The 20,115-nt window shown below is 31.9% G+C and overlaps 1 protein-coding gene across 10 annotated transcripts in view; it reads right to left on the reverse strand.

Moving 5' to 3' along the window:
- SKIC3 (SKI3 subunit of superkiller complex) overlaps positions 1-20,115 on the reverse strand; it is a 73,063-nt gene that overhangs the window by 22,328 nt on the left and 30,620 nt on the right. For all 10 annotated transcript variants that reach the window (XM_039875126.1, XM_039875117.1, XM_039875127.1 and 7 more), the window contains 16 exons: positions 19,112-19,288; positions 18,883-19,027; positions 18,648-18,726; positions 18,498-18,559; positions 18,328-18,384; positions 16,797-16,865; positions 15,094-15,168; positions 14,321-14,462; positions 12,073-12,166; positions 9,351-9,428; positions 7,108-7,232; positions 6,168-6,291; positions 3,021-3,242; positions 2,160-2,232; positions 469-522; positions 192-303 (listed from right to left, as the gene is read on the reverse strand). In XM_039875126.1, the coding sequence (XP_039731060.1) occupies positions 192-303; positions 469-522; positions 2,160-2,232; positions 3,021-3,242; positions 6,168-6,291; positions 7,108-7,232; positions 9,351-9,428; positions 12,073-12,166; positions 14,321-14,462; positions 15,094-15,168; positions 16,797-16,865; positions 18,328-18,384; positions 18,498-18,559; positions 18,648-18,726; positions 18,883-19,027; positions 19,112-19,288 (1,688 nt within the window). The remainder of the gene's footprint in view (positions 1-191; positions 304-468; positions 523-2,159; positions 2,233-3,020; positions 3,243-6,167; positions 6,292-7,107; positions 7,233-9,350; positions 9,429-12,072; positions 12,167-14,320; positions 14,463-15,093; positions 15,169-16,796; positions 16,866-18,327; positions 18,385-18,497; positions 18,560-18,647; positions 18,727-18,882; positions 19,028-19,111; positions 19,289-20,115) is intronic.

The raw sequence follows: 20,115 nt of genomic DNA on the forward strand, positions 1-20,115 counted from the left end.
AGCCTGCTTCAATAATTATCTTTTAATTATCAGTAGCCAAATATAGATGACCAAATAATATACAAAAATCTTAAAACATTTTCTTAAAAGCCCCTTGTCTTATTTCATAAAAATACAAAGTTTGCTCCTACAAATCACAAATGTGACATGAATAGCATCCTAATTAATGAAGTAGATTATATTATATTCACCTGGAGAAAGGAGAGCTGCCTTCTGAATGGTTTTTAGTGCAATATTTTTTTCATCTTCGGCTGAACTGCTTCCCATGGCCAACTGATTTACTGCAGTGTACAGTAATGCCTTCTATGTAAGAGAAAAGAAGAGTGTTAACCAATTATCTTTACAGCTCCCTGACTTTCAAAATGACTAAAAGTAAGACTATACTAGATATGATGTGACCTCTAAGCCTAGGAAGAAAAATTATTCTTTCATCAATAACAATATTTTAAAAATACTGGGCAAACTAACCTTTCCATGATTTGAATCCAGAATATGAGCCACATTCCCTGCTACAGCACCTCCCTATAAGAGAAAATAATTATTTAAATAAAAGCATAAATGTTCATGAAATAGTAAAAATTAAGACTGGTAAAATCTTTCCATTAAATTATATGAAAGGTTCATTTTATCACATTCATAACTTCTAAATACCTTAATATCAACTTACTATTACTGTAATATTTAATGTAATATTTTTATGAAAGAAAATCTTTTCTACCATGATAATTTCAATTTTTCTATTTTAAAATACTCATTAAAGGTCCAAAAGTTACATGATTTTACAGCTGAATCAACCCATCCACTGAAAATAACTAAAAATATAGGATGAAACTTTGCTACTCAAAGTATTGTCTGTACAGCAGCAGTATCAACATTCTTGGGGAGGTTGTTAGAAATGCAAAATAACAGGCACCACCCCATACTTATTGAATTAGAATCTGTATTTTAACAAGATCATGGGGTGATTTTATCTTCACATTAAAGTTTGAGAAGCACTGGGATAAAATATTTAAAAAACGTATTTTTAAAAGCATTGAAAATTGACAAGATACTAAGGACTTACACCAGGCCAAAACTAAAAGGGAAAACTGGAATCTACAGAGAGGTAACTGAGCAGGGACCACTTCCGCCATTCGCAGATCCTAACAAATCTGATTTTTCGTTTTGAAGAACATGGGCTAGAGGGACAGGAATTAAGCCCAAGGCTCACACAAGGAGGAGAGTATATAGGCAACCCATAATAAGCTGAGACCCGCAGGTTAAAGGTGAATCAGAAGTAAATGAGGTTTCAGACAACCTTGCAACCCAGGTGCACAGCAGCCTGTTTGGTCCAGAAACCTCATGTTCTAAACCTTGTTTAAGGGGATTCCAAATTGGTAGAATTCCCAAGCACCTGGCAGAAATAAGTACAGTTTCTTTCTATAGAAAGGTGCCTTAATTCTAGGCCTCAAATTATTTCCACAAAGTACACACAATCAGGTTAACAAAGAAACAACATCACCATGTGTGAAAAACAGCAGGAATAACAAAAATAGATTTACACAAGACTTCAGATATAGGAATTATTAGATGTAATAAGTGTTCAAAACATATTAGCTATTATCATTGTGTTTACCAACTAGTTAAGTAAACTATGAAAGGTCATATTGATCATAGAAGTTAACAAAATACTTTATAGACTCCTAAAAATATCTGGCTGTTATGAACTAAAACACAATATATAACCCTTTGTATAGAACATTAATGATTCCATGTTTAGATTTACATTTTAAACAGCAGTGTTCTAGTTCTTCTTATCTTATCTTTAAGGAGCTTTTAAATAAAATTATCTTTTGGAATTCAAAAACATGATAGCTAATGCTTAATAAATGGCAACATTACAAGCATAATCTTATCGCATCTCCATAAACATAATCTCTATGCGTTCAAAAGAATCCACCTACTTTGTATCTTCCATACGCTCAGAACAGTAAAAGAGTACATGGAAGAAACTGAGTATACTACTTGTTGAATGACTAATGGAAAATTTGGTTAAATAACAGAACTCCCTTGCTGTATTAGCTTTTTTCCAGAATGAAAATGCTAATACTTTAAAATCACATGATTTACCACATCACAAGTTATTTTATTTTTTTGCCAGAATTTAGAACATCACTCACCTTTGCATTTCGTTGAGCATACTGAGCAACCACTCGGGACAGCAGAGACCAAAGGGCAGGATCAGCTGGGTTACTAGAGATCATCAAAAGGAGAGACCTTAGGGATGGGAGTTACTTTGACCACAAAAAGTACGAGCAAAAACATTTTACTTAGTACCTAAGTTTAAAATCTTTTAGACATCTAAAACCAGTTCATATTAATTGTCCATGTGTGGTTAAAAGTGCCTTATTTTTAGAATACATATTTTATATCTTCTATATATACCAACGGTCCCTATGAAAATAAAAAAAAGACCAGCAACGTGGTGATTACAAAGCCATGAAATCTAATTAAGAAAGGTTAAAGAAATTTAATGTTGTGTTCAAAAAGAAAAAAAAGAAAAAAAGAAACAGATAAGAACTATGGAAGGAAAACGAACTATTGATATAACACTTTACTACTGAAAATAAATAAAAAACCACTGTTGCTAATGAAAACAGTTTTCTATTTTCCAGATTTTGAAGACATTAATGAATGTTTGAATGGCCAAAAAATTTCTAAAATCATTTAACTGGACAGTATCAGGTAATAAACTGACAAAATCACAAACTTGAGAATTAGTAACGGTACTAAAACAAGGTTTGGAGGGACAAAATTTCTGTTCTCTATCTCTATCGACTGCATTTTTTAAAAAAATCTTTATACGTGAAACAATGTGTATAGTCAGTTACCTGGTCCTATGGATAATTTCATAAAATTACATTTTGGTTTCCAAATATATATGCTTACCAACCTCATTTTATATTCTTCATAAGGTCCAAATATCAAAGACAATCTCACCAAGTATTATTAGACCCAGTGTCCACAAGTACAGAATTTACCTGTGAACAGCTTTAGATATTTGTCTCTGTACTGCCACACTGCGGCCTTGTAGGGCATAAATCGCTGAAGTAAGAAGGCACCTCTGATAATCATTGTCTTTCTGTTTCACGTGTTTCAGTAACTCATTAAGTGCTGCTTTTGACAGTGTAGCATCCTGCATTACCAATCCCAGAGCACAAAGGGCTTGAAGGCTCTCTGTGGTTGGTTCCTTTAAGATAGAGCTGTAAATATATTTTTTAATTGTCTATTAGCCATAAATACAGTAGTATGAAACTATTAAAACATATTTAACATTTACCAGAAAAAGTAATTTACTTAAAGAATCACCAAACTAAGCCCAACTTTAAGATAAACATAAAAACTAATCCCTTGGCTTCTAGGGACAGCAATTTCCCTTCATGCCTGAAGCAGTTACAAGCACCACAGAGCAGAAATAGCTAAATTTCTTTTCTGGTCATTATATTTAAGTTTTAGAAACAAATATAAACCAGGTCCTTTGGGTCTCAGTTCTAGGTAAATAATTAGAATAATTTTACTAAAATGTTTAGTTACAATAAAATCCTAGAAGGTATGAATAATTTTTAAAAATCTTCAGTATGAGAGCTGATTTTCATCATTCTCAGAAAGCTCTGACCTATTGCTGTGGTACTGAAACCAGGCCTTTACATAATAAGTACAAATTATATTTATTTCTACCATATTCCAAGTGAGTATTTTTATAATTTAAGGAGAACTTAAATCTGGTATGTAAACAACTTTTTTCCCCTTTCAACTGTGAAATCAAATTTAGCCTTATGGAAGTTAAGTTAATAATGTTTAGGAATCCTTATTAATTTAAATGAAGAAAACCTTAGCTCTCCACAAACTTAATACTTCTAATAGTAATTATAAATGTTGTTCTGTAACAAAACAAAGGAACTTTCAAAATTTTTTAAACAAAGTTCATTAAAATATAACAGAAATATTTATACCCGTAAAATATCACATGCCTACCACTATGTCTTTCTACAATTTTTTGGAAGAGGGAAACAAAGTATTTAAAATTTAATTTTGATAAATAGGTAAAAAATTGTGAATTTTCATGGGCACATCAAGAGTTAGCAAATAAAAACATCCATAGTAATTCCTTTTTACAATTAGGGTTAAGAAATGTAAGAGTCCAAAGGAAAGAATGCCAATTAGACAGTCATTTCTATGAACACATATAATTTCTGTATAACTTGGTACAACTAAAAAAAAAAGCAAACAGCAAATTCCAATACTAACGGCAAAAAATATAAATATATATAAATATAAATTAATTAATTCTATTACTGACAGCAAAAAAAAAAGGAAATTCCTACTTTTGATACTTACCAATTTACAAAATCTAATTACTACTGAAATAAGTACATCCTATTAAGCTAACATATGCTGAATGCTCGGTACCTGCACGTTGTCTTATGCCATATTCTAGGAATTTTATATATGGTTATTTAACATCATAAATTTTATGAAGTTGGTAACCAGATTTTTTTCCTTATTATTAAGCTTACTCCTTTTTCTTTCCACTTAAATAAGCACCTAGGACATGGCTTAGCTCCCAAAATACGAATGCCAAACAAGATCAATAAAGAATTGGTAACTGAACTTTTCATAAAAGAAAGTCAACAAGAATGCCAAGGGGCCGGGGTTGGGGAGAGCAGTTGGTAGTGTTAAGTTTGAAAGATAACATGCAGAGAATCAAAAACAAAGAAACATAAACCAGAAAAAAATATCTAGGCCCTGGAACCAACAACATAAAACAAGGTAAAGGTTTTCCTTCTTAGAAGAGAAGAGGAAAAGGATTACATTCAATTTCTCCACTTTCACCAATGTTCAAAATTATTTTGGTTACTGTTTTAAATAGTAACTAAAAATGATCTAATCGTGACTAATTTCAGTTTACTTTTGCCCTCAGTAAGTGCAGCAATACATTAGCATCTATGATTCTTGTCCTCAAGCCATTTAGAAATTGTGGTTCTCTGAACATGTTATATATAGTCATATATACACATTATTTGGGTGTATCCATGTAAAATGACAAGATTTTTTTTTTTTTAATTTTGATTGGTTTTCTCAAAATAGCAAAGAGAAAGAGAATGAATTGCTTATTTATTATACAAGAAAATGACTTAAATTAGGATGGAACAAAAACATCACAATGAATAAACAAATATAAAGCTTATCCTACAGAAGTGGGTCTCAACTAGTACCAGCTAATCATCTCCCACAACCCACCTTTGCAGGGGGTGGAGTAATTTGGAGATGCATATAGGTAATTTTTTGGTTTTCACAATGATTGAGGAGTGTTATTAGCATTTAATGGGTGGGGGACAGGGATGTAATCTTCCCACAATGGGTGTACAGTTCTGTATAATGAGGATTAATACCACTGAAAATGCCAATAAAGCATTAATTGATAATCACTGTCCAATAGCATATATTAATCATCTGCTTCTGAAAAAGTTAAGATCAACTCACTACACACACACACACACATACACACATTACATACACACACACACACACATTCCAGAAGTCAAAAAAGACCACACAAATAACCACATACATCCTAAGTCGTTATTTCTAATTATGCCAAAAATATAGAAATAATTACAAGTTTTATTTAGTAGCATTTTTTTTAAAGACTCAACTTTAAGTGAACTTTATCATGCTACTTTGAAAAGGAAAGAAGAAAAAATCTCTTTGGGGATCTTAAAGGCCAAAAAACAAACCAGTTACGACTGGCTTCGTTAAAATTTTAAGATCTTACTAGATCAAGTGATCAATTACTCTTTTTTAAATTAAATAATACAGTCAACTATAATTGAAAAAATAAAAATATAAAAATTATTTTTAAAATAAAGTAATTAATGCAATAAATAAATAATATATAAAGAGTACAGGATAGTTTTGAACAACTGGATGGATCCAGGGCTAAGAATTAAGTCATGATCTCTAGTTCTATCTGTGACTGCCAGTCCGTTCAGAACCAGGTACGTCCAATCCCTTTTGTTCACCAAAAAGTTCCTGAAACATTAAGAACTTAATTTTACACTGCTCCAAATTTAAACCCAATATGTAAGTAGTTGGTCATGTTAAGTATTGATGTCAATTATACATACCATTTAAATAGCAATGTCTTGGCTACATCCATGTTTCCTTGTTTATACTCCGTTATCGCCAGAGCTGTCAAGATATGGGCTTTGTCTTGCTCTGATTCAACAACAGACAAGGCTCTCTCATAGGCTGTTATATAGGATTGGAAACAAACAGAAAACTACATAAAAGCAATCCTGATTGACAAACTATACGATTTTTCCTTTCCTAATTCTACTTTTCAAAAAGATCTAACTAAAAATCTATATCTATTGTTCCCTTGTTTTCAAGTGGATGGAATACAAATTTATTATAATCTAACTTTTAGCTGTTTAGCTGTTCCAAGATGACTCTGGGATATCATTAGGATTATTATGTGACATTCCCTAATTTCTATCTTCGGAATCTTGAGGGAAGTCTGAGTCACTATCTTCAAAATAAGTGGAGGCTTGCCGTCACTGAGATAGCACCAAAATTCCTATGTGCAGACCAGCAACTCCATGAAAAATCAGATACTTATAATGAGCTGCACACACACAAGTTGGGCCCATATATGTGAAAATGCACTCCACTAGCATTTTTGGAGCAACCAAAATATACTATTACTAACAATGGTTGAGGTCTTCATTTATCAGAAATCTACATTTAAGCACTGTGGAGTAGTAAAGACCTGCTAACTTATATGTCAACTATAAGTGACCTTGGGCCTCAGTTTTCTCATTTAAATAATGAAGATAAAACTAGGCTCATAACACTGCTCTAAGAACTACTCATCATAATAACATACTAAATGATGAAACATAAAAAGTACCTAGTATCATTCCTAAATCTTTGTCAGATTTTAACAAACACTGCAATCCCCACCTCCATCTAAATATTTCACCTTTCTTTATGTTGGGTCACCATAATAAAATTCTACTCAGCCCTGGCAGAGTAAGATGTGTCCTTCAGCTACAAGCAACTTACCTTTGCTGCTCTCTTTATAAAGACCCTTCATAAATAAAGCCAATGCAAAACCCGTGATGTCTTCTAATTCTTTAAGGGGTGTTGACTTAAAAGCCTCGATAGCTTTATCACATTCACCAATGGAACTAAGAAGCAAAACATAACTTACTGTTAATATCAGAAATAATTTTGGCTTATATCATCAAAATATAGAGATAATATACTATATTTCTTTTATAACTTTATTTCATCTATCAGTATTGAAGCTGTAGAAAAGAAAATAGAAGGCATATCATTTATTTCACATAGAATGTACCAGGGGATTTAACTTCATCCTTTGCTTCTTTTAAATTACATGTGAAAATGATAAGTTCTGCTAAATTGCAGCATTTTTTAAAAAAATAAATCTGAATTAAATTCCAAAGTTAGAAAAATAATTTCATGTTGACTTTTATACAGAATTCTAAATTTTTAAAGTTGAATACATCAGTTAAATATTAACCACTATAAGTATGGTTCTACCATCTCTGACAAGCTTAACAAGTCATAAAATACCTCATCAGAATCAAACCTAGCTTTCATGTAAACTGTTCATCTGCACGTCCATTTTTTTTTTTTTTTGGAGAGCATATACACACACTAAAATTCCACAGACAAACTATCCAATATCTTTTCTATATTTAATAGGAAGAAAAGTAAAAATTGTTACATGATACTAAAGTATAAAACATTTTAATAACAAAAAATGACTTGTTTTGCTTCTTTAAAAATGAAGTAGTTGTATAAGCTCAATTGCCATCACCTGGAATAGAAAAACTATATCTTTGATATTCTTATTTGTACCCATCATTATAATCAGAAGCCGTTTCTATTTTTAATGTGTTATTGGAAATATTTTCATAAAATTAAACCTTTGCTTCTAAAATTCATTTTATAACAGTGAAAGAATTTAAAATTCGACAAAGGGAAATTCTGATAAAAGAGGGCTACCTTAGATTGGTTATGTATAAATACATACAGATTAAAAAGTATTTTTTTAATGAACACTATCTGCAAACGTGATTACTTTGATAAAGAAAAGAATGGTACTACAGAAAGGCAGAAGGGGGCTTTAACTTTACCTGTAAACTTTTCTTTGAAAAAGAAACCTGAAGCCAATTGACAAAATTTTTATCTTTTTTTTTAGTAGACAGAATTTTAAGATCTGTTATATTTAAGTGGTGACTATTCATTAAATTATGCTTTATATTCTATTACTCATTTTTTACATGTTTAATATATTTCAAAATAAAAACAAAATAAAAAGAAAACAGATGACCAATTTTCAATAGGAGGTATAAATTTACTTCAAAAATATTTGCTTAATATGAAACATCAAAACTGAAGAGAACAGATACTTTATTCTACACAATTTGTTACAGCATATCTATCTTTTGCGTCAACAAAATCTTGGAACCGACAGAATTCTATCAATTCCTAAACACGACAATTTAAAAGACTTGAAAAGAGAAGTAGCCAGAACAATAAAATTTTCTTGTCTATGAATATGATTCAATTACATGGTTATAAAAGAAATAACTGCTACCTGTTTTCTGCTATGTAGCTCCGTAAAAGATGTAGGCACTAATCACAAAATATCGAATTATAGTTCTAATAATATATTTCAAATTGGACTATTCAATTACTGGACAGCTCTCAAAATGACTCCTTAGCTTGAGCCAAAAGCCTTCTATTCTCGGGTTTTAGTTCTATCCTCTAAAACAACTGAATTGGTTTTTAATCTTTTTTTTTTTTTTTAATCTTTTTTGAAGTCGGTAGTCTTTGAGAATCTGAAGGAAGCTGTATGACTCCCTCTTCATATCCAAAATGCATACATACACAAATTATTATGTACTATTTCAAAAGAGTTTCTGAACTCTTAATGTCCATCCCCAGTTTAAGATATACAGAAAATCAGAATAAATCCAATTCTTCTTCCAGTTAACTAGGCTTCTACTATTAGAGACAGCAACTGCCTTTCTGCCAAATGTTCTTATGTAGGCCACAATCATCAATTTTAAACCTGTTTCTCATAAAGTACACTGGGGTTAGATATCACTACAGTGCAGGAAACTGTTAACACAGCCTGGCATTGTGGAAATTACGTATCCTGGAGCAATGTCACCAGCCCACTGTTCTAGAAACTGGTCACCACCTCACAAGTCCCAGAGCTTTCACCAGAAAAATCTAACAGTCACAGAATTAATGGGAAAAAATATACTTACCATAACAGTCTGCCATAATTTCTTATTGTAACATTATAAGTATCTTGGTCTTCTGCAGTCTGTAACAACATAATTGCCCTTAAAAAAAAAAGGCAAGGTATTATAAATTATCTATATGCAACAGCATTCTTTTACTCTTCCTCCATAACTGAATCTATAGATTTTATTTTATTCATTTAATTTTTTAATGCTCGTTATAATATATTATTCATATTTTCTTAAATTGGTACCACAAAAGAATACTTAATATTTAGATTGTAGATTGTCAGGAAAATAATATGAGCTTTTAGTAAGTGAAACCATTTATTGTAATCGAGTTTTAAATATTCCAATAAGTTTAATCTAAATATGGAAAACAACTGTGTTAATGTTTTAAGTTTTAGCATATTTGAAGTATATAAAAAACACTATTAAAATTATTTATATGCTAGTCATTTGAGTTAGGAAGCCAGGAACTTGAGTGTTTTCATGTGCCTTTACCTGTCACACAAAGAAAAAATATTTAAGAAATACTGAGTTCAGAGTAGGGAACGAGTCATCAGGAGTCCTCAGAGGCTTAAAATAAATATATCAACACGCTGTCAGCCCAGATTTTTACCTCCTCATTCTCAGTCCTCTTTGAGCAAGCAGGGAAATGTCTAACCAACTAAAAAAAAGTGGGATCCTTAGTAAGATTTTCTTTTCTTTTCTGTTTAAAGAGGATTAGCTAGGGAGAGATATCCAAGAAAAGCTTGTAATCCCCTTGAAAAACGAAATTTGTCAGAGGAGTCTACAAGACAGTATTATATTAAAAACAATACCTCTAGTTAGATTTATACCTAATTTGTAGTTTTCAAGCCTCAGATACTAGTTAAGGCATTAAACCTCAGCAGCAATCAGTCAAAAAGATTTGTGCACATCCGAGTGACTGTGGAGTTGCCATTTTAAGCCAAAGGTATGACCAGCATTAGATTCACAATATTTGCGATTATTATATGTACCAAGAAAAAGTAGTAAGCACCCAAAAGCTGCTTAGTTTTCTTTTTAATCCTGCTCTCTGTTGTATTCTGTCCTACTTATATAGTTTGTTTACTACTGAGTTTACTGTGACATTATACAGCCTCCAGTACCATCTAGTGATTACTGCTTTGAACTACAGAAAGATCCATAAAAGAATGGCAAAGCATTTAGGACACCTCAATTTCTTTTCATAATTTTTTCATTATTTCTAATTTTTTAATTACAGTTGACATTCAATATTATATTAGTTTCAAGTGTGTAGCATTGTGGTTAAACATTTACAAACGTTTACAAGTGATACCCTGGTAAGTCTAGTACCCATCTGACACCATTGTTATTACAATATCACTGACTCTATTCCCTATGCTCTACTTTACATGCCTGAGGCTATTTTGTAACTACCAACTTGTACTTCTTAATTCCTTCACCTTTTTTCACCTAGCACCTAACCCCGCTTCTGATCTGGCAACCATCAGTTTGTTCTCTGTATCTATGACTCAGTTTCTGTTTTGTTTACTTGTTTTTTAGATTCCACATATAAGTGAAATCATATGGTCTTTGTCTTTCTCTGTCTGACTTAGTTCACTTAGCATAATGACCTCTATGTCCATCCATGTTGTTGCAAATGGCAAGATTCATTCTTTTTATGGCTGAGTAATATTCCATTGTATGTATGTGCCATCTCTTCTTACCCATTCATCTACCGATTGACACTTAGGTTGCTTCCATATCTCGGCTAGCCCCAATTATTTTTGATCTAATACACATCTATTTATTTAGATTTAGGACAATGATGTACCTCAGAGGTTAGGCAATCAGTCTTTTAACTTTTCATCTGGTGCCCACAAGATCAATAGTTACTTTCTTATTCACAAATCAATTAATTTGCTAAGAATAAAACTTCAGTTGATTTCATTTCCTACCATTCTCCTGGCTGGTCATTCCACTTGAGTATACTACACTGTCCTTATTTCTTCAACATGCCAAATCCACTCCTGTTTCAGAGCACTTCCTCTTGCTGTTCCTCCTTCCTGGAATGCTCTTGCCCTGATAACCAAATGGCTTGTGGTCTTTCTACATTCAGGCCTCGACTACCTCCTTAGTAAACCTACTTCGACCTCTCTCAAATTAACTGCCTGCCGCTGTAGTTTATGGCCCTTTACACTACTTTGATTTTCTTTCTTAGCAATTATTACTATCACAAATGTTTATTAGCTTTATGTCTGGTCTCCCCCCAACCAGAACATGAGGTCCATGAGAAAGGGGCCCGTGTCTGTTTAAACTCACTGCTAAATTGCCAATGCCAAGGACACTGCTTGGCACACAGCAGTTCAACAAATATTTATGTAATGAAGAAATATATAGTAGATTAAAGTGATTCAAACGACTATATGCTATGATTTCTACTCTGAATAAATACATGTACTTAATAAAGCTAGACAGAGTCTGAAGGGATGGATTTTCCCAATACAAAATCTGAGTTTTGTATGGTTTTTTTTGTTCTCTCTCTCTCTCTCTCTCTAAGTTAAGCAACGGAAACTAAACTATAGCTGAAAATTTGGAACTGTATATTTTCTTTTTCAAAGGTGTAATAATAATAGATAATGAAAACTAGGACAGAACTCAGAACACTTATTTAGTACCTTCTTCATGAGAATGAGACTAAATGAAAAAAGGCTAACTGACAAATAAGGACGGCATTTCAATTAAATGCAAAGTTTACCTCTGGTATGCGGCCGCTGCTTCTTTTTTCAGTTGTAGATGTTCATTTAAGTAACCCAACATTGTGAAAGCTGGAGCATAATTCTGAATTCTTTCTGGAAATTAAAAAATTTTTTTTCGTTACATGGCATAATGGTTGTTTATAAATTAGTTTTATTTTCAGTGTGTTCAATATCTTAAATACCAGATTATCTCCTGAGATCATTGGCATTATTAAGAATAGTCTGATTTTTCTTAACTATAAAATACCAGTAGTCATTTTTTAAGTCTTTTAAGTAATTGAATAGCATTTATAGTTATTATGGTTTTTACTTATGTTTTAAACTTTAAACATTTTTGTCTCTAAAGGTATAATAATTTGAAAACATACTTTATGTTAAAACTAGTTATTTAATTTATAAGGAAATGCAATTATTTGGCTAATCGCTTAAACCTTCCTGTTATTAAATTTAACAATTTCTTTTGGTGGTTCTGTGTGTGTTTGTGTGTGTGTGTGTGTGTGTGTGTGTGTGTGTGTGTAATTAACCCAGTATCATACACTAGAAACAGGATGGTTTGGGCACCATCAATGTGGTATTCTGAAATATTAATGTCAAAAAACATCACGTATCTCTTAATGTACAAACAAACAAAAAAAACATCTAATTAAAAGCTGTATGGGGAAAGACGAGCCTTTAAATCCCCTAAATTGTTTAACAAAGTACAGTGTAATCACATCTTAAGTGACAGTTAGGTTCCAAAGTCAAAGCTTAAGGTGAAAATCACATAATCAAAGTTATTCTTGAAAAACCCTAACATTACCACACCAGGAGGGGCTCACTAAAACTGAGTTAAACTGAGTAAGAAGGGATCCATGCCCTCCATCTACGCTCAGCAGGACAGATGAAGAGACTGTATTCTCTGTATCCCCATCTTTTCTTATTTATTTATTTATTTATTTACTTATTTATTTATATATTTATTTATTTATAATTTATTTAGCTAAGCAGATATAGTTAAATTTGTTAAATGAATCTATTATCATAATGGCTCCACTATAGAGTTAAAAAATCTACCTATGCATAACTTTCAGTAAATGATTTGTTCGTTGTTTTAAGTATCTTAATTTTGCAGAAAGCTAAAGATTTACCTCTTTAAATAAATCCTTTACAAATGTTAACTCATTCTGTAAGGAAACCTATCAATAAAATTTCTGATCATATACTTTCTCAGAGGCTGTAGGTTATTCATTAGAGTCATTCATCTTGGCATGCTGCATAACATGTTGACGCCCTGAAGTGCTAATGCTTGTAAACTAACTGCCTTCTATTTGGGTGCCCCAGGCTCAATGCAGAAAGACTATTAACAATCCTCTCAACATCTATGACGATACATTTTCTCTTCTGCTTTACACGATTTATCTGATTCTTCATATTATTCAACTGTCAATATTCCTGCTTAAACTCCTTGCTTCTTTATTAGAATTTTGTTAAGGGAGAAAAAAAATGCTAGGGAAACTAACTAATTTCTTGAGCATCGTATGCCGGGTACTCTGCACGACATTTTATATAAATCATCTCATTTAAACCCTCAGCATTCGATACTTTCATTATTATATCATAGATGAGAAAATTAAAATTCAATTTGGTAATATGCCCAAAGTTTCATCATGGCTACTAAGTACTAGAGCAGAGATTAAAACCAACAGTAGTTTTATTAAGGAAAGGAAATTATTATAATAGATGGTTAATAAAACTTCACCATTTTGTCCTTTTCCTAAGCCTTAATATATTTTTCCAATATCTTAAAGAAAAATCAGGTATTATAGTGAGAGGTTAAAGGCACTGGGTTTAGAACTTAAAGCATATTATATCATTTAATTCTCACATCTTTACAACCTGGGTATAATTATCTCTATTTTCCAAGGTTATCAGAAATTAAGGGAAGTAAAATACTTGGCCTAAGACTGGAGAGAAAGTAAATGGCAGAGCTACAACAGCAGCAGTCCATGCCCATTAGGTTCCAAAATGCTTTCTACTACAACACAGTAATCACTTTTACCTTGAATCATTAGGAAACAACAATTTTCATCACTCTTCAAAAGTCCTTACTAAAGTTTAAAAAGTGGACTGCTTGGCTACCAGGGGAAGAAAAGGCAAATTTATGTCTTAAAAAACACTAATATTTAATTTGGAATTAACTAATTTTAAAAATTCTTTAAATTATTTCAAGTTACTCAAATACCTTACATTCTATAACAGGAGCCTTACCTATGTATTTACTCAAAACAACCTGTGCTGCCGGGATGGCATTCATCTGAAGGATGTTGTACCGGTACAGCTCTGTTTCTCTGTTGCTTTTATCTTGCAATGTTGTACAGACCCAGTACGCATAACCTATTGCTCCCTCAGTCTTTAAATAAGCCAAAGGTAACAAATGAAGAAAAGGTAATAAATATTCCAATAAAAGTTAAGAAATGAAACAATGCACTTCGATACAGTAAATATCATATCTTAATCTTAAGTCAACTGTTAAGTGTGTTTAAATGAAGAGTCACTATAATATAACACAGCTAAGAACGTATTTAAACCACTTGCTTCAATCCTAAGTAGAAGAATCAAATGGGATAAATTAAGTGCAGAAAACAGAGCTCTGACAGATAGATTGGTTTGCTTCTTTGCACCAATCCCATAGGTCAAAACTAATAATTACCAAACAAAAGAATTCTAAAACACTTTCATAAATAATCTAGAAATGTCAACCAAGTCTAGTCCTTATGCTTATTCTTTTTTAGCATCTCAGTTTCTATTCTACATGACTAATAATGCATCCATTAAATCTCAGTGTCATTTCTTCATCAGATCTTAAAAGATGACAGGAAGATGAAAACAAGTTCTTTAATTAAAGACAGCTTATCTGCTTCTAAGAAAGAATAGTGATAAGTGCCGTCATTAACATCTGATATCACTATGTATTCATTTTCTCAACACAGATAATACTTTATTCATTAATGAATCCTCGAAAAGAATGCTCAAATTCTTACGTGCATACTGAGTTCTGTAGTGTGCCTGAAGAGATCCATGGTGTCATAACTTCCCACAGTCTCTGCAATAAGAGCCTATAAAGAAAAAAAAAGTTCTTAATGTGTTTTAAAGGAAAAAAATAATAATAATAAATGAAACTTTGGAAAAAACAAAGGTTTATAAGTTGAGTTTAAAAGCAAAATTAATTTCAATTTCAGTGTTGGCTACCATATTCCCATGGCTCAGAGAACCAGAATGACTTATTCAATTGGTCTTTAAGCTCACAAACGTCTTCAGACTTCCATCTACAACGTTCTCACTTCCCTCTCACCCTTGATTTATTCATACTAGTATTTTTCTGGAATAGGGTTCTTAATCACAGCATCATCTCAGATTCACATAGGTAGCTTTTTTTAAAAAAAGGTCCTTACCCCTAGATATCTAGTTTCCATAGATATGGGGTAATCGCATCATGTTTATTTTTTAAAACTGTCTTAGGATTTTAAATATTATACCTATGCTTTTGACTTTATAGACTACATGATAGGTTAAAATTACTTTCAAGCTCATCTATCTTTATAAGAAATCAGGTATTTTTAGTTATCATATATTACTAATATGATTAAGAAATTAATATTGAGTCTTTCTGCTGTTAACAATTTAATTAAATCTACCAGTTGTTTCCTGAAATAAATTATTTTTAAGAACTAAAACATTTGAAAAAATGCATACTATTTTTTCCCTGACAGCATCTAAGATCTACGGACCTAGAGCACTACTACTCAAAGTAAAGTCTCTGAACCAACAGCAGCATGGCAGCAGTTAAAAATGCAAATTCTGGAGCTCCCTGTGTCCAATAACTTACAAAGAAATTAGTATAGTAATGCCATGTTCCCGGATGCTACAATTAATGAAAACAGGAGTTTGCCTTTCTAATTGTCTGCTTCACCAACTAACTAGAATTAGACCCAAGAGTCAAAAGTACAATAAAAAATATATCAAAACCCTGATTAATAATTTTTTGATATTGGTGATGCTTCCACTAGTCTCTGAACACCACCACTACCACCCCCCAAAAATCAACCACTTACTAATTCATTACAATTTCTCAACTACAGAGGACTGGGAGGCCACTCAGTCTAATCTTCTTCTTTTGCAGGTGAGAAAAACTGAAATCCAGCAGTTTTGTTAAGGTAAAACAATCGGTCAGTGATAGATTCAGACAAGTAACCAAGTATCCTGATTCCTACATGGTAGTACAAAAACCTAAACTTTTGTTGGGGGATGGGAGAAGAGCACTCATAAACAAGTACCAGTTAAAAATGAAGATTTAGTAAACATGCATTAACAGAGTTCTTACTTTATTTTTTAAGCATAATAATGCCAGACCAATGGGGTTCAAAGCCCTCCAAATCAAAGCTTAATCATTACAAGTTGTATGACCTTGGGCACAATACTTAGGCTCTCTGAGCTTCAATTTCCAGATCTATAAAAGGAGTTTAACAGCTACCACCAACTCCAAAGACTGATGAAAGATTAATTAAAATAATGTATACATACAAAGAGACTACCATAGTGACTGGCACAAAGTAAGCCCTCAAAAGTTACCAGTTAGCATTATTTTTATTATTATTTATAGTAATAAGTTATTTACACAACTTTATATTAATAGAGTATTTATAGGCAACAGGATTATTATTAATAACTTTGTTATATATCTTACTTGTCCAATCCAGCACATTAAATATGATGGGTCTAGAGACTGAGCCATTTTGAAAGCTTCATGAGCTTGCTAGAAAAAAAGGTAAGAAATAATACATCATGTCATTTTATAAACTAAATATTAAATTGCTTATGTTTAAAAAGCATAAAATAAGAGAATAAGAAAAATCGGACTTGTCAGCATAAGTACATATGAACCTAAAACTTCACTATTTAAACGCAATTAGCAATGCTTAAAACAGTGTTTTAACTACAATCCTAGAACACTTCTGAGTACAACAGATTTCTCTACAGACTTGGGGGTTCTGATCTCCAGCAAAAGAGCAATGTAGGTGTCCACCACACAGTAGAACTTTTAACCAATTATCCATATATTTGCTAGCCACAAGTTTGAAGGAAGTGACTTAATAAGGCCATACCTATTCCTCTCTCTTTGAGTTTAACTGGGAGGATAAGAACTAACAACCAGTGTGGCCTGAGACACGTTCCTGCTACTAGGCAAAAACAGTGGTCAATATAATCTGTACTAAGTGGTCTTTAAAGATACCTCACTTAGATACATTAAGTTACATTTTTTTTTCCTGCTCCAAAAAATAACTTATCATTATATGCTGTTCTACAACATTTTTTGAAAAATCTATATGTAGCAGGAAACAATCTTATTTTTCCTCTAAAAAAGCAGATGGGCAACTAACTGTGCCATGCTGTCATACAACAGCATTCATGGTTTATTAACTAAGACCTTCCTGTGTTTAAATTTAAAAAATATATTTTTTCACATATTTTAAGATCCACATTAATGTTTTTCTTCATTTATTCTATTTACAATCTTCTATGGCAATTTCTGCTGTGATTTAATGTATTTCTGAAAATACTACTGAAGCTGATTTTAAAAGGGTGATATTCAAAATATTCTGGCTGAAACACAAAACAGTTTAGATGTGTTAACTTTTGATTCGTAGAAACTTCTAGACATGACCTATGAACACAATCCCAATTACTACAGGTTGAGTTCTCTAACGTGTAACTGTTCATGTATTACAAACTGCATTGTAGTTTTAAAAGGGATTAATATCTGCTAAAGCCAAATCTAAATCACTCAAGCAAAGGTTAAATTTAAGCTGCTAGAGAGTATGACTCATCTCCCTTCATCACCCTACCCCCAAACACAGCCTACATGAGACTCTTCTTACATGTGTACAGATAAAAAGAAAAACACTCCACCCCTGCAAAAAAAGAAAGAAAGAAAAACACCAAATAATTCAGAGTAGAACTGCTCTAATCTTTAAATGAAAAACCAACATAATTATAAAACCTAAAATTTCTTGAGTATTATTGAAAAGAAATTAAATCTTATATATTCATTATCAATAACAAACTAAATATTGTCAATTAGCTAGCATATTAGAGATTATGCTGGATAGATAACAATGTACAAAGTATTTCTCCACAAGAAGTTGAACTATTATGAAGACATCACATATAGAAAATGTTCTATACTTTTAATATGACAAAACAGACAATACATTTACCTCAATGTTTTCATTTGTAAGGTATAAAACTCCCAAGTTGGTCCACGCAACAGCATTCTAAAAAACACACACATACACACATGTAAATTAGGTCCCTTGTCTACGTAGAAGTTTCAGAAAATTTTTAACACTAAATTTTGAAGTTCTTTTTTACAGATAAAAATACTCACAATTTGTTCCGATTGGATTGATTTGATGAAACAATGTTGAGCAAGGGCATAATTTCTAATACCTGAAAAATAACAAATTTGATGAAACTGAACTTTATTACCTGAAATGAAGAGTTTCCTAAAATTATTGAAGTATTACTCAATTCTTACCACTGTAACATGAAACCACACCAAGAGCATTCCAGTATAAGTGGTTATTACTGTCAAGTCTCACTGCCTTTTTCAGACACTGAAAAGTAAAATCAGATTAATTTTTATTTCTTAGAATGTCAGCATTTATATCAAGATGATATGGTTTATGTGAAAACATTATAGCATTTACTTTATCAAAAACATTTTTCAGAAAAGCACTTTATTGTTTTTAAAAAATTTCTCAAAACCATACATGTAAAGATTTCTCCAACAATTCTTTAAGATCATCCATGTTGCTGCCTGTTTCTGCTAGATGTTGTGCTTGTCGATAATAATTAATTCCAAGATCACACCATGTATTAGATGTAGACATCAGTTTTAATGCACGCCCATAACACCTATGGAAATATAAAAGTGTTATGTTTTGTTATAATGTCCTAATTCAATTTGAATGTCATTATCTAGCAATCTTTATAAATTACCTTCCTCCAAGATGGAGGAGCTCATTTTTCTTTAATACTTGTTTTCCTTCCTTCTGACCTAGAAGGATTCCTAAAACATTAACATTCACTTTAGATGGTGAGACAGCATACAGACTGGTACAAGCATCCCCAACAAGCTTCCATAGGCAAGACACATCAGCTTGATGCTGCAGAGCCCTGAAAACAGAAAGTGTGATTCTTATAAAATATTTCTGAAAAGTATAGAATTTATCTCCCTCATTATTATTTATAATTAAAACAGAAAATTATACATACAATCCTGATTAAAAGCTAGTTCCTTAATTAAGTACAGCAAATGACTTACTAAATTCCTTCTAACTGAATTATATCTTATCACCTCATTATTTTTGTTAGAAGAGCAGAAATTGCATAAATAAATTAGTAATTTTTTCAGAACCAATTCACCATTTATATTGACTTTTTTAAAACTATGTTCTTTGTGTGCGTTTAAATGATAACCAAGCAGTAAAGTTGGTAACTCTCTTAACAGCAGACTTTGTAAGTTCAGGTTTTTGCTTTCAGATCTTCCACAAATAAAAGACTAATAAATGACATGTCAAATATATTTGGTAGTCCAAACGATTTTTACTCTCTGAGACCAATAATAAGAATCTAAACACAAAAATGCGAAAACCCATATTTATTGAAGCAAGTAATATTGAATGGACAAGCTCAAGAGTAAACAGAAATATTAATTATGATGATAAAGGGTACTTCTTTTTAGAATGAGAAAATCTCAGCTATACATGTCATTTTTCTCTTCTCAAGATCTTATAAATAAAACAGAGTGCTTTCATTTAAGCCAAATCTCAATAATCAGCTACCACAAACAGCTATGTTACTGGCAGATGGACAGGCAGATGGAACATTTTTCATAGCCTTTTCTACTCATGGAGTCCAACCAAAAATCATTTTCCAAAGTCTTCCAGAGAAGTAAAATTAAGTATTGCAGTCATCACTGAGAGCCCCTGTGAGGACCAGGA

The sequence above is a fragment of the Pteropus medius genome, unplaced genomic scaffold, assembly GCF_902729225.1.
Source record: "Pteropus medius unplaced genomic scaffold, Ma_sr-lr_union100, whole genome shotgun sequence".
Classification (NCBI taxonomy): Eukaryota; Metazoa; Chordata; class Mammalia; order Chiroptera; family Pteropodidae; genus Pteropus; species Pteropus medius.